The following is a 19,140-nucleotide window of genomic DNA, read 5'->3' on the forward strand; positions in this document are numbered from 1 at the left end:
CACAGATCTAATAAAGAATACCCAGTTTTTGGTAGCACTGCACTGCAGAATTAAGAACCTTAAGTCTCCGCTTCACCACCTGCAGGCTGTATTCTCCCCCAACTTCCTACTCCCCTTTCTGAACGCTTCTTTACTCTTCATCATCTCTGCCCCCCCCCCCTCTCCTTATGCTGCTCCACCTCCCCTTTCTATTAAACTTTCATACGTCCGAGAGGGGGGGGGGGGGGCAAGTCAATTCCGTTAAATTGTCCTCAGCAGTTTTGTTGTTTTTTCCCAGGAAATGGCGAAATGCCATGCGGCTCCCATTTCGTCCCTCGACCCGCTGTCTTACGAGACGAATGAAGGGACAATTTTCTGAGAGTCCGTGCCTTCAGTTTCCCTCTGTAGCTCTAGACTGCGCTGACCTTTACCGAAACGACACAGCTCCCATCGCAGGGGTCGCTAGATTGCCCATAATTTAGCCTAGCAGCCATTAGAAGCTGTCCGGTTTTTTTTTGTTTTGTTTTTGAAAGGCTTGGGATAAAGCATCAGAAAGATTAGCCCCTTCCTAAGTAGCACTACGAGCCGCCTTTAGGAAATTGTGTGTGTGTGTGTGTGTGTTAGAGGTTAACTACGTCTATCGAGAAATTAAAATTGGGGCTAATGGCAAAGAAATTATCTTCTGACTTTTTGGAAGTCGTTGAGTCTGGGAAAAGAACCAGCTTATCAGAATGGTACGTGGCTGCCTGAATGTGCGGTGTATGACTTTGTTCAAGCAAGACCAATCGTCATAGAAGGCCTAAACACTGACTTGTGACGTCTCAACCCGTTACAACATGTGGCATGGCAGTAAGCTATTGGTCTAAACAGCCCACAGGTTGCGACGTCGAAGGTCAGTGTGCAGGCCTTTAATGACGATAGGTCTCAGTTTAAGTATGCCAGTAAGATAAAAATGAGATGATATTCTTATGTTTAAAGGTAATTTCGTCCGTTTGATTACGGAATAATATCTTCTTTGATATGTCGTGGTTTAGATTTTTTTGTTTAAAAAATGGTGGAACATGATTTGCATTTAATTTAGTATTTAATATGCGTAAGAAGAAGAATATTAACCGTTTACTTCATAGACACAGAAGATATACAATCCTTTGTAATGACAATACTCGCAAAAATGATTGAAACTTTTTTGAACTAATTTCGCTGACGTCTTTCTCAGACCAAATAATTATTTTGGAAATAAAGAAGCTGTCACGATGTGAAATCCAAGCAATTATTTTATTCGCTAGGTTAGATGTTTTTATGTTGTTTGTCTGTTGTCTTTGTTGAAACTCCAAGCCAAGCTTAGATACTAATAAACGAAGACTAGAAAGTCACAGTCTATTGGTATCGTATGATACAGTCTTGCAATAGTTGGTATACTATAGGCAATGAAAATGATACGACATGGATGTACATATTTATCTACTTAAAACCAATTTTAAAACAACAACAACAACATATAAATTGACAGTAAACAAATGCTTTTCTTATGTACAAAACTACTAAAACATTTCATTTCGTGTCGACTAACATTTATGGTCTACCATGTTTTTTTCCCCATCAGATAGATCTCTGACTGATTTCAGAGATACCACTTGATGATTCTAACAGTTAGATCATAACAACAAACATACATCTATATCATTTGCTAACGAGAAAAGCCGGAAAGAGAATCTAGGAGCTGGGGAGGGGGGGGGGGTAAGATAAAAGAAGGACAATAACTAACAGGCATATAAATGACGGGCGTATTCTGTTCCCCATTTCTCTCCCTTTCTATCACCTGGAAACAAGACAGAAATTTGAGATTATATATATATATAGATTCTTTGCCAAGAATCAGACACGATTAACATATAGGTCAGCATCAAAATTTTTTTTTTTCGAAAGTATACATAACATTTGGTATCACAGAAAACATTTGTAAAAATATATAAATATCATGAATAATCAACCCAGGTCTTCCTTTACTAAAGCGTCTGTTCCAAGAGACTTGAAAATTCTTCAAGCTTCAGAAATTACTCAGAAATGTTCAAAATTGCTCTCTATTGAAAAATTCGCCTGCGTAGAATTCTTCCATAGACCTCTAGCTTGTTGAGTAGTCTGTTGTACAGGACAGTGGTCATACTATCCTAATGAAGATGATGCTAATGGAGAAAAAAACAAAACAAAAAAACTCAGCTCCTTCAGGTCTGTTCCTAAAGAGTGTGCCTGTGTGTAGCCAGGAGGGAGGGGGGGGGGGCAGATTGTCACAAAGGGGAGAGAAAAAATGTTCGCATTGATGGCGACACGTGTTCCGGGTAATGATCCATTTTGTAGTATCCTTCATCGCCCAAGTCCCTGAGAACCCCCCCCCCTCCCCCCTCCTTCCTCGTTCTCTCATTAGCATAACTCTTTTCTTCATTCTTTTCATCATGAGTGAGCTTGTGAGTGCGTGTGTGTGTACGCCCTCGTGAGTCTGCGAGTAGATGTGAGCGATATATGTTAATCGCCGCGATACACAAGAATTCATCTGTATCAACTGGTGATCCACTGTGGAAATCCCTACTTCTCAAGTTATAATTGCTAAATGCTACCCCCCTCGCCCCCCCCCTCCCCCATCTTTTGACTCGACCCCCAGCTTCCCTCTTCCCTGCATACGCCCGAAACATTTTCGCCAGTCATCTGGAGCGCACGACACTTACAACAAGGTTCATGTCAAGGCGACCCGAGGACAATGCCATTTCTGAATAAAAACTTGTATGGAGGCTGTGTGGGGGGGGGGGCGAATACGTATATAAATGTCGCCTTTATCGCCCCGCTCCATCCGTCTTTGTTCTTTAGATAATTATCCCAGTCATTATTGTCATTTTATGTTCTTCTTTGAAGCTGGCTACTCCTGAATGTTCGTTTTTCTTTTTTATGTATTGGGCTTTGAAGTGCCCGCACGTATGTTCTACAGAGCAACAGTCTCTGGTTATTAATAGCCGGTGAGTATACTCACGCAGGCCAGGATTAGACCATGTACATAGGTTTCTCTGTGTTTGCGGGCAAAACAAAAGGAAGATGGGTCGAAGAGACGGAGAGAAAATGGAGGACATGTAAGAATATGAGACTGATTTTACGGAAGAGCCGCCCCTGACTGAGGAACATATTGCGACATAACTTTTAAAAGTGCGTTATTATTGAAAGGAAATATAAGACATTTCTTTATATGATTCTTTATGAGATTTCTTACTAATGAGGTAGCGAGACTTCTCTGTTTATAAATATAGTGAGACACTTGGAAAGAAAAACCGTATCTAGTGAGACTTAGTACACAGTGAGATATCTTTCTAGCACAGTGTTTCCCAAACTGTTTCGAGGAACCCAGAAATTGTCCTACGATCAGGTAACCTTTTGATATGAGCCTGGAGCAGACACAAAATAGAGCAGTGTATTTTATAACAAACGAATATTCACAGTTGACTAGAGTTACACCTTTAGTAAAATCACTAAATTTAGAAATCCTTCAGGACAGAAGACTTAAAAGTAAAGTAGCAATCATACATAAAACAATGAACCATAATCTTGAAATACAAAGCAAAATCTAATAAAATACTCAGAAAGACACAATAATAACGGCATGTTCTTTATTCCATATGCTAGGACAAATTTGTACAAATGCTCCTTCTTCCCTTGTGCTAATAGAGCTTGGAATGGGTTGTCTTAGTCAGCCAGGAGAACCGATGAGTGCAGAATTTAATTTATCGATTAACACACGCAGGAAGTAATCATCTTCTTTTTCGAAGAAACGTCTGTATTTCATAAGATAACATAAGATATGACTTTCTCAACACTATACATTCATTGAGAATGACATATTTTGTCTGATTGCAACACTTATAGTGAACTGATTATTTGATGCGAAAAAAAAAAAAAAAAAAAAAAAAAAAAAAGACAGCAATAAAACAAGATATGACAATTTAATTTATTAATAATTTTTTTAAATTACTAAATCAAGCATTAAAAATTAATTGTTTCTTTTAAGTGGCAGCAAGATTTTTTTTGTTAAAAAGCTTCGCAAAAATTTGAAACTAATTCCAGCTTGTATTTTTTAAGTTACCGACTTGGCGAGTCCAATGCCTTTGGCAGAAGGAAATATAAATCTGTCTGTTGAGGATGAAAACAAAAAATGTCAAGCGATGTAGCAATGATGACAAGTGTGAGACGAGATATTTTGTGTGTGACATTTAGGAGATGTCATGTCCTGCTGGAGACAGTTGATTCAATACGCCCTTATTGTTCTTGTCATGTCTGTCAGACTGTCACCAAGGCATCTAACGTTTAGCTTCTTTCAGCTTTCCAGGACGCCGCGGGGTATGTTGGGAGCTGCCTCAGCGTAATGTGTGAGAAGCAGTGTCTAAATGTGTGTGTGTGTGTGCACTTATTATCAGTCACCACAGTACTACGCTCACTGACTTCTTTCCAATCACCATTTCCCACGACTCGATACTCACCCCCCCCCCTTTTTTTTTTGTGCCAAAGTAAGACCATGAACTACACAGAAGTGTTTCACACTTTAGGTAGATGCTTGATTAAATTGTAGTAACCAAGTCACTCCCTCGGTCCCCCTCAACCGACTGTCGCACTGAGCACTTGTTGGCTACTGGTTGCATCACGATATTAGACTAGCACGTACTGTTAAAGGTCGATGCGTCCCCCCCCCCAATTCCCGAATTCATTAACATCATTGACAGGTTGGTCACACCATTCCCCCCGCGGCTGCTGGTGATGGGTTCTAGTCAGTGGCTACTTATATCTTTAGCCTCCCGTGGCGAGCAGTAGCAAATGGATCTGACATGTGTAGTGAACGGAGCGGCATTATAGACAGCTAGAATCTTACATTACATTATGGCCCGGCACCAGAATGGCGTCCCCCCCCTCTCTCTCTCTCCGTCCCCTCCCATCAGCGGACATTAGGCGCTGGGTGACGTTGCCAGTATTCATTCTCTAACTGCTGCGTTTTATGACGTGTTTCCGGTAGTCCCCCCCCTTCCCCCCGGAGAAGAAAGACGGAGATAAGAAGGGGAGAGAATTAATCGTTCGGAAGCAATTGGACAAGGCGGGGAGGGAGTAGAAATGGAGGGGGGGGGGAGGGGGGAATTCATCGCTTAGTTTCACATGATTGGAGCTATGAGTGGTAAATGACTTGGATGTGAAAACTATGAGGGTGAGCCGGTCCCGTGTACTGGTAGGACTCATCAATTATACACGTCCAACTATTGAGTGCGTTAAGAGATCTACGTTTCTAGCTGATAAAGAGTTGCTCGCCTTGGTCAGATAGTGTGTATAAAGTCCATGCTGCAGTCTCTGTTAGTATTCTGTTAGAATTCTATTTATCAAACGTGTGCCTATTATAAGCTATCCCGACAAGATCAACGTCTAATCTTTCGACTCAGGACCGGACACAACAGAATGAGACAACACAAGACCGGAAGCTCAAAATTTGGAACCAGTGAAATCTGTCCATGTGGAGTGTCACCTGAGAATGCTGACCATGTCCTTTAAAACTGCATTCTTTACCAAGGGTCCGAACAAGACACTGGCCCCAAAACACCCCAATAGAAAGAGAAACTATATGGAGAGCTCCCTGATTTGGAAACCACTGCGCAGTTCATCTCATATATCGGTCTAGTCATCTGAACACTCCAACAGTTCATCTCATATATTGGTCTAGTCATCTGAACACTCCAACAGTTCATCTCATGTATTGGTCTAGTAATCTGAACGTTCAAACATTAAAATGAGACCGAAGAAGAAGAAAACATGTGCACACACAGTTGAAGACCTTAGCAGCCCAGGGATAAAACGTGTCCATGCCAACTAAAGGGGCACAATTCACTTGTGTTTCCCCAATGAATAGCCCGAGTCCGGTTAAAAACATCAACGAAAGCAGCAACATTTTATGGATCTGAAATGTGTCAGGTTTGCTGTTGACTCTCTTGATGGCCAACGGTTAGAGCTTCGTCTCGTGGTCTCGAAAATATAAGCAAACCTAAAAAAAAACAAAACATAAACACAAAACCAAAAAAACAAAACAATGTTTCAAAACTCTAGCTCAGATCAGGCTCAAATTTTATGTCACATGATAAGATCATTCAGTTATGGAACTAATTTTGACTTAGTTTAAACATCTTTTCATTTCTGAGCGATAAACATTTTTAAGTTTTACAATTAATTACGCGGGTAAACTTGCAAACATATAGCGAGTTGTGATTGTGTGTCTGTGTGTTTAGATGCAGCAAATTGGGAACTAAAGCAGCCCATATCTTATTTATTCATAAACATTAGGTCATCATAAAAAAAGAGTATTTCAAACTGTTAACGAAACAAATCTGAAGATGTAAGGGCGTTTATCATCCAATCGTTTTCACGTCTATAAGAAGAATGACAAATGTGACGTCAGTGTTGGCCAAGTTCACTAACTCTGCCTGTCTTGTTCCTCTTTCAGGGAGTTCTTCTACATTCAGATGGAGAAATACGCCCGACAGGCGCTGGCCGAGGGCTGCAAGCACGCCGAGGACCTGGTGGTGACCACCGACTCGGAGTTGTTCCGCCATCTCAACCTCCACTACAACCGGAATAATCAGATAGAGGTAAATACCCTTTTTGTTTTGTGATTTGATTTAGCGTATGTATAATTAACATAGGATATTTTTTTTCATTTCATTTTTAATATTGTCGCTCTATTTTCATTTCTTTTATTCCATCTGTCTGTCTACATCACTTACGATTCTCCTTTCGTTTAGGCTTACCTGCTAGTTTCTATTTAAACGTATTTAAAACCTGGGGGGAGAGGGGACCCGCTGGCTTTCGAATCTAGGGTCCTGGGTTCCAATCTCTGTGAAAACAGGTATTTTTAATTTCGAGATTTTTAAGGCGCCCCTCAGTCCAGTCTAATGGGTACCTGACTTTAGTTGGGGAAAGTGATGGCGGTTGGTCGTTGTGCTTGCCACATGACACCCTGCTCGTTAACCGTTGGCCAAAGAAACAAATGACCTTAATTAACATCATCTGCCCTATAGATCGAAAGATCGGAAAGGGTCATTTTTTATTATTATTTTATAAAACCTGCTCTCTAAGCTGACGTAGTTTATTCTCCGTGGCGTCAAGTCATCAAAGCCTTGTTGGTAAAATGTTTTGCATATTTCGGATGTTCCTTCAGAGTTAATCTTTTTCCTAGTCCAAACCTCCCGCAGGACGACGGGGGATGGCAGCGGGCAGGGTATGAACCCGGGATCATCGAGTGCGCATGCTGCACGACTAGGCAGCTTTGACCTGCTTAGGTTCCCCTCTTTTTTTTGTGTGGTTGGATTCCACTCTTACCACTACTAGACTTTGACATTCTTTCTATCCCATTATTGATTTACTATTCATTTTTCATCAATATTGTAGTGGTGAGTCTCTATGTGCTTCAAACATTTTAGTTGTTGTACTGCGCTTATAGCAATAAATGGACACATAATAATAGATCTGTAAGAACAACGTAACAGTCTGACAACAAACTTTGGGGTAAAAAGCCCCAACTAATATAAATTAAAGGCCAGCTTAACTAGATCTCTTCCTCTTCTTCTTCTTGTTGTTGTTAGTTAAACAGCAGTTCATGTGTCTCAGACATCTCCTTAATTAATGAGGGAATGGTCAATTTCATCTCTAAAAACTTTGGAGTTCAGTAATACACATACCGTATATCTTCCAAAGCGTCAAAATTTGAGATACCTCGCAGCTCATGAAATCCTTTGTGTGATTTATTTATTTAAAAGGAAATAAATGCATTTCATCAAAAACCTATTTTAGCATTATATATCTACGGTGTTCTGTTCATGGGAGAATTTTGTTGTACAGTTGTGATAACTATATCTTCTTTTTGACTGGGTTAAGGGACATTGTTGTCTTGATTGGAGCGCGCAAGAGTTGCTCTGTGTGTGAGTGTGTGCGTGAGTGTGCGTGAGTGTGTGTGCGTGAAAAGAGGGTTGGCTCGATGTAATAGTCAGTTGATTGAGGAGACAACCAAAAAAAATAAATTATAACCACCACAGAGCTGCATCAATCTGTGGCTGTGGCGGGCGCTGAAACCTAGACAGGTTGGCGCCTGTCGCCTTGCAACACGTCCATGGTGCACACACACACACACACAATGAGTGAGTGAGTGAGTCCATGAGACTGTGTGGGTCTTTATGTATGTGTGAGTGGGTTTGTTTCTTTCATAATACTTAGCTCTCTTTAGCTCAATTTTCTTTTTTACTCTGAATCTATTTTTATTTTTCTAATTTCAAAGCGACTTTCCCCCCTCCATTTTTTTTTTGTTTTGGATTATTTGTTTCAATAATTAATTAATTTGACTTCACCACTGCAGCATCAGGATCTCAGTCGGGAAAATCCACACAACACAAGGCGCTTGTTATGGGATGGGGTTACAAGTCTTTAGTTGTACAATTTTAATTGGTTCTCAGAGAGTAATTGGCTGGGCCTCTCTCCAAGATGTAGACTCAATGTCCCGATGCCATGTATCTTAGATGTCACAGCTACATAGCCTACTCTAAAACATCTTGGAGCTCATATTTCTGCATATCTTTGACGTCACATTATAAAACATCTCGAGCGAGTTTGAATGATGTGTTGGAGCCGCTCGCCACACACCTTAGATGAAACATTGTCACACATATTTGATGTCACGCTGTCGCACATATATAAGATGTCACAACATTAAACATTACCACACATAGTTGATGTCACGCTGTCACACATTTAAGATGCCACAACTTCAAATATCGCCACACATATTTGACACTTGAAATCATTATTATTTCTTTTTAAGAAGGCGCTATGATGAAGATAACATATCGACGTGAGAAATATCAATTAACTTCTTTTCTCCGTGGAAGAAATTAAAAATACAACATCAATGAACGCGTTTAAATAATTGATACTGAAATGCAATATTGGCTCCCCCCCCCCAATTATTATTTACTAATTTTGATTAGAAAAATACTTTTTTTTTTCGTGAAAATAATAATTTTATAATAATATTAATAAATAAGGAAATTTGCGGGTTTTTTTTTTTTTGGTTGGGGGGAATTTGGGAGATGTCATTTGCAAAACTGAATTATGAAAGAAGCTAGGTCTAAAAATTATTTTATCGAATGTTGCAGACGACAGAGGATGGGGAATATCAAAAGACACCCGCTGGCCTCGTCAGGGGCCCGTTTTGTTATTCTGCAAATTGAATAATTCATAGAGATGAGAAGCTTCTGGTTTTTTCCAAGAAACACTCCATCTCGGAAACGGTTCGATTGAGTTATGGAGCTCGGGTGTCTTCACTTAGCTGATGAGAAAAGAGACGGTCACGTGGTATCTATCCAGCAAGAGTGGCGCCTCCTAGCGATGCCGGGGACTCGCTAGGAAGACTGTTGATTTTCTCTTAAACGATCGCAGACTCCGTCCCAGAGGTCCCTAATTTCTTCATGAGAGGGGCTCGCCCTCTTGTTCTCCCATCTCTTCCATAAACTCCTCTTTCATTGTCTTCTTGAACTCATGTGGGAATAGAGGAGAAAGAGAGAGAGAGAGAGAGAGAGAGAGAGAGGGCGAGAAAAAGATAAAAAATAACATTGGGGAGAGGGTTCGATGCTCCCTCGGCACTGGGCAGAATGGGGGGGTTCTTTTTGAGCGCCGTGGGCAGACAATCGCCGTTATCCAATTATGAGAAGAGCCCATCGTTTTTTTTTCCCTTTCTTCTTTTTAGCCAAGGAGCGATTTTGGTTTTGCGTGGAATCCTGATTAGATTAAGATGAGGTCGGCGACACGTGCTATAAACCTGTCCAAGAGAGTTAGTGTAGAAAGGAAGGAGTTACCACCAGTAGAGTGCCACAGAGAGAGAGAGAGAGAGAGAGAGAGGCGATAGCAATAGATAGAAAGAGTGAGCAGAGAAAGAAGAAAATAGTAGAGAGAGAGGGCGAGAGAGAAATGAAAAGAGAGAGAGAGAGAGATTATAAGAATACAGGGTGGAAATATTTTGATAAAAATAAAACTATATCTATATCTCCTTTTCTAGTGCCAAACAAACTCGGAAACTGATTCAGAAAAGTTTTTTAAAAAATTAAGCATATTTAAAACTCCAGTTTAAAAAAAATCCCAATCTTCTGGGGTTTGTATTTCTGTGTGTATCTGTATAACAATCTGTTTAGATTTTGGATGATACAAAAGTTTTTTTAATGTCATCTGTTATCTTGAATTTTAATTGCATTGCGATGACCTATTTAAATCTTCGTTCCGTTCAGCTAACTGTTCACATACCAGTTACGTGGTTAAGTTGAATTACTCACGGACTCTCATGGTCACATCTCACTTTCTCTCAGCGTACTCAAGCACGTTCTACATAGTCAACACTTTGACCAAGTCGCTGGTTTCAGCAGGGGATCTCCCAGCCATTTCCCCACTGTCTAGAGTCTATTTTTAACTCTTTTTTTTTTAAATATTCTTATCAACAAAACAGTAAGTATTTTGAAGACGGTTGTAGTAGCATGACATCAACACCCCCCCCCCCTTTTTTTCCCACTCGAGGTAGATAGACCTACTTAGATATGAACACATTGTTTCTTTATTGTCTTCTTGAGAAGTCATCATTGAGATCTTGAAACTTGGACGGGTGATGTCACACTGAAGTGTTGCAATGAATGAAGCCGCCATTCAAATAAAACAGATATTATAGCTAGAGAAAAAAATAAAGCTCCCCCCCCCCTCGCAGGACTTGCGATTTATAGGGCAGATGATGTAAGGGTCATCTTTCTCTATGTGGTCAGCACAACGACCTTTACTTTCCTCAACTAATTTAAGTACCCATTAGACTTGGGTGGACTAAGGGTGCGTCCTAAAAATTCCGAAATTAATAAATACCGGTCTTCACAGAGACTCGAGCCCGAGACACCCTTGGTTCGGAAGCCAAACGCTTTAACATTCAGCGCCACCTAGCTAAAGCTTTAGTAGTTTTCAAGCCAGAGTGTTATATCGGTTTTGTCGACGTGTCTTTGCTGTGCGGGTCAATTGTTCTTAATCAGTGTATGGTCAGCGGCTAACTAGGGGTAGGCTGTAGCCTGAACAACTATTAATAGCCGGTGTGTCAACTGTTGCAATGTATCTCGTGTTGTCTTGCGATAGTTTCCACTTGCCCAGGGTAAAAAAAAAAAAAGGCTCTTTCCGGTTTCGATCTCTGGTCCCTCTCCTTGGACATGATTGGGAGCGAATGTCAGCTTTCAAACTTAAGTATGCCATTTTATTTACATTGACACACACACATAAAATTTCATGAAAATAGATATTTCTTTGGAAAATAGAACGAATTTAAATTGGGTCAGAATCTATTTGAGTGAGGGCATGTATTTGTTTATGTGTATGTGTTTCATTTTGTTTGTGGACTCATAATTGTCATGTAACTTGTGATACATTTTCAGACTTCACTTAATGTTTTGAATGGCTCATCTTGATAAGTTTTCTTTAAAATTACTAGGGAGCATTACAATTATTGGAACAGCGATAACAGTAGCGTTTACCAATTCCTCCCCTTTTTAGCGATCTGTAGCGATTCCTTGTAAGCTTTTGCTCAGGGAGATAGCACATACATTGAGAGATGGCTTGAAGGAAACCGTCTTGTTATTGGTCCAATTTTCTTGACTTCATTCCGAAGAATCCTGAAGCCACTCAAAGTGGTTTCCCCTATCTCTGAAACCCCGAATTCTTTCAGCTCACTCAGATCGATGACGGCACATGCGCCTGTCTTGTTGAGCCGCGCAGCTAGAATGAACGGGGGGAGGGCACAGATCAGGGCGCCTGATGCGTGCGTCTTCATCCCCTGGAGGATCCACCGTAGATCGATGAAGAAATCCTCTCCTGTCTTGAGGAATGATTGTTCGCCCGTCGCTCGTCTTGAGATCTCTGCTCACGCGACCAGTCATCTTTAGTCTCTCGTGCGAACGTAGCGTGACTGGAAAGGTTGCCTTGACAGCACGTGTACTGAGACCACACCCCCCGCCCATGACTCAGAGATAGCCGAAAAATAAATTTAAAAGTGTAATGAAAAACGTAACGAACATCTATTTTAAAAATAAGTATTATCAGAAATGAAACAATAAAGTAATAAAAGCTTTTTCTTTCGTTTCAGGTTCCAATGAACTTTTTAGCAGCTGTCCAGGCGGCATTGAAAGAATTCTTCAAGTCCATACAGTCCAGCAAGGACGCAGAGCCATCTTGGAAGAAGGCCATCTACAAGGTCATTGCCAGGATGGACGAAACCTTGCCGGACTTTTTCAAATCTCCCAACTGGATGGAGCAGTTAGGTGATCAGTAAACCCTTTCTTGGAACTCGGAATTCCTTGTTTATGAGAATGCTCCCTAAGGCTGAATCGATGTTCCTTGCTCCTAACCAATACACATCTTGACAAGAACATCGTGATGTCAGAAGATGTATTAGGACAGTAATTAGAGAACAATACTAAATATGAACTGCACAACACGGATGTTGTTATGAATGACTAAAACCTCAGCCGAAAAAAAAACACTTAAAGAGTCGAAATGTTGCTTTGAGTAAGAACTGCTGGCTAACAACAGACTCAATGATTATAGGACAAGACATGTCTCTCTAATAACCCAGGCTCAAAAAACACCATGAGATGCGATTTCTAAACAAAAAACTAATCGACACACGATTTTAGAGGGAAGAAAATAAAGACATTATTGAGTTTGGGAAAAAAAACAAAGGTGCAAGTCAAAGTAGGTTTTTTGGAGTGTATGTTGGTGAGAGAGAGAGAAAGAGAAAATCCTTTAATGTGAATACATGGAATATATGTACAGAATCACAATGATGCTTTACTTTTTAAATGTAATGTCTGTACATAATCAAGCCCCCAGAGAGAGAGAGAGGGATGATAGAGTGAGAGAGAGAGAGAGAGATTTGATATGTATATCATTGAAAGCAATATACTATTGATGACCAGTGGTCAGTACTAGCCTGTAGTCATTGCTCAAACCCCACCCAAGCAAGAACTATCTAGTCTGAATTGATATTATATACTATACACATGTACAATGTACATATACGCTTTTATTCAAACACACGTACACACAAATCAAATGCAATTCTTTTGTACACTTCGTATTTTTGGTGTACATCATTCTCTCCCCTAGTTTGCACACTCCATGTTGGATATTATTTTTATCAACCAATCAAAGTGTTATATCTAAATCTACGTTTTGTGCATTGGGTGAGCCAATCAAAAAGACTTTAATATACTTTTTTTTTCTTCAAATATAAATGTAACAACTGTACCTTCCTATTTCTTCCTAATATTTATTGGAAGACACACTTTATTAGTTTTAACGACACATTCGCATATAACGACACATTTAATACATCAACAAACAGATTCACTTTTGTATATTCAATATGTTTTAAGCGATAGCATGAGGAGAAACTGAGTCGATGACGCCCTATCTACGAGCCGCGGACCACATCCGGCCCATTAATAGGGTCGGTTCCATTTTGGGCTCGACTCGACGCGTGATACATTTGTCGGGAATGTACATGACCCCTCAGCCAACAAGGTTGTCCACCAATAATTTATATTATCACACAACTCCTATTGTCATTACAGTTTATTATATAAATGATTTCGGCTCTACGAGTGACAATATTTTATTAGAGCTATCAAAATAATGAGTTTCAGATTCAAAAGCCCATTTATTCTAGAAGCTGATTGTTTTAAACTATCATTATATATTCGTCATTTTTTCATGTCCTTCCTTTTAAAAAAAAAAAATTCCCGCCAACTAGTCTAATTCCAGTCAATATTAATATGTTCCGGAGAATATTTTTTTTTACTTGAACTTACACTCCAACTTTTACCTGGCACAAACAATTCAACTTTACTCTTTACGAGTTTTTTGTTGCCCAGTTGTATTATTCTTTAATGAATGCGTAGTCTTGTCCGTTTTTCTAGTCATTTCATCGGGTTCACGCCTATTGGCACGGATATTCGGGTTTACATTGGCTTTTTTTTGTTTGTTCTTGTTGTTTATGTTTGTTTTTAAAAAAATCATCATTCATTTCCATTTGTATCTAAGCATTTACCAAACATTGCTTGTACATAGACCCTTCACTCTACCTAGTGTCATGTTGTTAACAATCGTTTTGTATGTTGACCGTGTCATTTTAATGTTCATTATAACTTTTTCTAATAACATGAACTTGAGAATACAACAGCAAAAAAAAATAAATAAATAAAAAGTTCAATTTTGTGTGTTAGTGTGTGAATGTATGTGTGTGTGTGTGTTTAACTTACATGTATGAATAGACTTGAATTCTTATAAATCATTCATTTAATTCAATCGATCACATTCAATATACTTTCTTATGTTATGGTTATATCGCAGACTTATATATATATATATGTTGTTATTTGACTTTGATGTTATATTTATGAACATAAGTGTTGCTAGCCAAATAAAAGTAGATTGAAAGTGTTTAAAAAGTGCAATATTAGTCGAAGTCAATAAAACACCCGGCATTCTCACGGTCCGGAACTTTGACTCTCAGTGTTAGGGACACCCCTATCCCCTCCCCCCCCCTCTTCAGTTTTAACCTTTTAAAATAAAGAAATATATTTTTTAAAATAATGTGCTCTTTTATAGTTCTACTCACTACGACTAGTTCACTCGCGAAATGGAATGGTCAAATGTAGGTCACTGTGTTTGAGTGTGTAATTAAAGTATTTTTATTTTTCAAACACACAATGTGTGTATATGTGTGTGTGTGTTTACGTGTGAGAGCTATAGGAGGAAGTGGACATTAAGTGAATGAATCTAGCCGATGTTTCTGATGTCTAAACAAATGTTGCACTAAATTGTTGGGTTTTTTTTTCATTCCATCACATTTGTGAGAAAGTCACAGCTCGTAGCCTGGAAGTTATATTCTATTAGGTCTTGGTTCAACAAACCATAAGTGTTTGCAGGGAGGGGGAGTGTGTCATGTCAATACCAAGTGTCAGACAATAGTAAGTGAGGTGTCAGTGCTATGTGTACTGTTAAGTATGACAGACTCAACATTGTCAGGGCGTGACATCATTTGCACTATTGAAAAACTTTCCTGAGAGAGGGGCGGGGTGGGGGCAGAGGAAGAGTGAGAGAGAGGGAGATTTGAGTGAGCGGGAATGGTTGTGGGGGGGGGGGGAGTAAGAAAGACTTTGTTTGGACAAGAGCAATGTATAGATATGTAATGCACGTGAGTATCGACACCCACTGGCACTAGTGTGCTTGTATGTCAATAACATGGGTACTTCTAGTCAATGATTTTAACGGAGCATCCACTTTTTACATAGCACATTGTCCCGTCAATAATCCAAGGGCTGAGGCACTCTTTTGTGAATTATGATATTACGTGTATTTATTGTTCCACAAAATTCCAGTTCATTCTTTTTGAGTCCATATATCTATCTATCTCTATTTCCATGAAAAGTTCCCTAACATTCCTCCTTGTTTTCAATTTCTGTTCTGATTTGTTATTTAAGTTACTCATTACTTTTATTTTTTAAAGTAATATATAGTACTGAGTATTTCACATTCCCCTTGTGTGTGATTTTTTTTTTAAATTCTATGAACATTTCTTAACTGTCTAACAAACCAACACTTTCATTAATTTTGGAACTGAAACGATTCCCAACACATTCCATTATATTAGTTGCTGTGGGTGCACCTGTGCGGAGGTACGTAGATCTATACACTAAAACGAAACAAAGAAATGATTCTAATCTGGTCACTAAGATTTGCATAAAATGTTAATATTTTTGTACACCTTGAATTGATTTTAAAACTATGCTTCACACTGATGACGCCTGGTTTAAAATGTTGAGTTTACAAAATATTTATTTAAACTTTTATTTATTCCCTTTTTAAAAAATATTTCTTCCGTTAATCTTGATTACGATTTTTATTTATTTTGAAGTAATATATTCATCGTTGCACTCCCTGTTCGGTGTTTTAAAACAAATATTAGCGAACAGTTTTTTTGTTGTGTTTTTTGTTCGAACTATTCGAGGCACGTTTTGTAATCACCGATGGACCTCGAGTTATTTTTTTGTTCTTTTGTTGTTCTAAATGCTAATTTATTCTTAACATCTTGTTAAATAACTGACTTATTGAAATGGTTGGATCTGATGTAAATGCTGATTGTTGGATAGTCTTCTCTTTGATTTCATATTTTCAGGGATACGTGTTGTCTGGATGTTTGTCACTGGTCGCGACTAATAGAAATATCCGTTCCTCCTCTTTATATATAGTTATCTTTGACATCGTGTACGGGCGTGTACATGTTTTACTGAGTGAAAGTTTTTTATATTGATATCTGTTTTTTTTTTTCTGACTTTGTATAAGACTCTACGCATAATTTCACTCTGTATTATTGTAGTCACGATGTAAGCAATGTCTTTTTTTTTAATGGACTTTTACGTACACCTATCTTATATGTTTAGTCAAATATGATGTAAGTATAATGTAAAGTACAAATATGTATTAATTTGAAGGATTATTTTGTGTCTGTTGAGGTCATGTCGTCGTACATGGCTTATGTAATATATATAAATATAACTTTAACTTTATATATATATATATATACTTATACACACAAGTCAAACCTCGTTTTGACGTCTTTTAAATTAATCATTCACACGCCCTTTTCTGGGCCGATGTTCAATGTTCAACTTTGCCCTTTCTACCCCCGAAGACGTTTGGCGTGGAAGAATGTCTTTGTATTATTATTATTTTTTTAATTTGACAAAATATTTCTTCCTTACCCGTATTCGTTTGGTCTATACCCCTAGTGACCTAGCCCTTCGGCTACTAAACAACTGATGCCTTCATAACTGCAGCCAAACTGTTTGGACCGATAAAATTATCCTAACTTTAAGTGGTCACACGCTTAGTCAATGCAGAAAGCTAAAGTAAATAAGAACTCAGCTAGAGAGTTCAGTGGTTCTATAAAAAATCAACATTCAAGACATACTAAGATGTAATTGTGACGTATGGTGTTGTCATGTTCCAAAGTTACAAACAAAATGATTAAAATGTCATACTAGGGTGTACAGTTTCTTATATTCATGCATGTCATTATATTATCTTCTTTTAAGTATTCGTGTGCATATTATATATTCTTCTTGTGGTCATTAAGCCTAGTAGATATGTTGACCCCTGTGTTGTCGGCGTGCAAGCCAAGAAGGACGTTAGTCCCTTGACTGGTGTTGACAATACTTTGTGGAAACATTGGACTAAGCTAGATGGCCCCATCACGGACCTCTGTGAAATCCCTATGAATAAATGATGAACTTCTATATATATACATATTATAACCATTTTATCAATCAATAGAATCAAATTAAACTTTGTCGCTTTTTTAAACGCTCTCACAAGTTGACTTTTTGTTTCTTTATGCCACATTTGTTATTGTGTTTGTGTTTATTGTTAATCTTGACCTCGCAACGTTGGTAAAAAAAAAAAGCAAGGCCAAAGACATTAGCTCCAGCTGGAATAACCTGCCCCGTGTGCAGCCGAACATTCCTGGCTCATATAGGTCTCACCAGCCACACGAGGAGGCTCAAATCCGCAATACAAAAACCCTGACCCCCCCCCCCTTCCAATGGATGACAAAAGTGGTCATCACCGTATCACGATGGATGAACTGTATATATTGTTTGCAGAGAAAACATAGAAATTCGTACTTGTAAAAACCAAGCAATACGCATAACCCAATTAGGCCCTCACAGAATTTAATAAAAGCAAGATACAACTCTGATTACCAATAGAGGCGCAAAATTGAACCTCGATGTGGGATTCACCGAGATGTAGCAGAATTTCTGTTTCATGAAGAAGCAAAACATCAGATGTTTAAAAATATATAGAAAAAAGAAATATAATTTGGAAATCAGGGCCGGCCTTAGGTAATTGGAAGTGAATTGGGTGGTGCCGAACGAAATAGAAACTAAAATATTAAGATCGAAAAATACACAATGAATTAAAAAAAAACTTCTATTATCTATAATCTATATCTAGATCAACAAAAAACAATAAACACATATCGCGCAGACATGGAGGCCAATACGAGGAAAGCGCAAACAGGGACGTCCTCGTATAACTCAAACTTTCATGGAGGACCTCAGAGCAGTAGAAACCAGATGGGAAGAGGCTTGAGACATTGCCAGTAACAGATCTTTGTGGAGACAGCTTGCCCCCCAGTGCTCTGAACGGCGCGTAAGAATCTAAGTCTTAGTAAGTCCTGTAGCGCTATTTCGGTATCGTTTAGTTCCGTAAGCTTTTTACACATATTCGTACAGACGTCATAAACCGATTCTTCAGCTCAATCCAAGCGCCAATAGCAAGAATGTGCTTTATGGACGACTTATAATCACCAGACCAGAGAGAACGATTTGACATTTCACTTCCCTAGTGCTATAAGTGCATGGAATGGGTTGCTTGAGCTAGTCAGGAAAACCAGTGACTTGACAGAATTTAAGTCATTGGTTAATATGCATCACTAAATGCATGACGCGTAGGACGTAATCATCTTCTTTTTTGAAGTAACGTCTGTATTATATAAGATAAGATAAGGAAGAAACAATGGCCTTATAAGTTACTAATAACATAGATCGTCTAACAAGTAGATCTAAACATTTGTAAATTAACCTTGAATGATAGTAGATTTGAGGATAAGCTAGTAGACATAGAGCTATTGTTGAGATTTGTTCCATGTTTCACTACTTTTACAATACCTTTATTCAAGTAAGAACTTCATGGAGCCTTCTGGAACCTGCAGGCGTATCGCGGATCTCAGAAACGGCTCTAACGATTTTCCTAGAAATTTAACAGTGGATGTATATAGCTGAGAAAAGAAATACTAGCTCGTCGGCAACATGGGAAAAACTTTAATTTGACAGTTATAATTTTTCAAAGTAAAAAATAAATAAATGTAAATTTGGCTTGAGAACTAGACTTAGATCTAGAGCCAACATCGGTTTCGAAAGGACTATTGCATTAGGGGATTACCGAATGTAAGGCGTTATTGATTCAAGA

General features: G+C 38.7%; 1 protein-coding gene across 1 annotated transcript in view; it reads left to right on the plus strand.

The window, feature by feature from the left end:
• Nucleotides 1–17,483, plus strand: part of LOC106067619 (uncharacterized) — a 57,959-nt gene extending 40,476 nt beyond the window's left edge. The window contains exons 4-5 of the mRNA XM_056023245.1: nucleotides 6,488–6,632; nucleotides 12,191–17,483. Of these exons, the coding sequence (XP_055879220.1) occupies nucleotides 6,488–6,632; nucleotides 12,191–12,376 (331 nt within the window). The 3' untranslated portion in view covers nucleotides 12,377–17,483. The remainder of the gene's footprint in view (nucleotides 1–6,487; nucleotides 6,633–12,190) is intronic.
• The last annotated feature ends 1,657 nt before the right edge of the window (nucleotides 17,484–19,140 follow it).

This window comes from Biomphalaria glabrata, chromosome 3, assembly GCF_947242115.1.
Source record: "Biomphalaria glabrata chromosome 3, xgBioGlab47.1, whole genome shotgun sequence".
In the NCBI taxonomy this organism is placed as follows: Eukaryota; Metazoa; Mollusca; class Gastropoda; family Planorbidae; genus Biomphalaria; species Biomphalaria glabrata.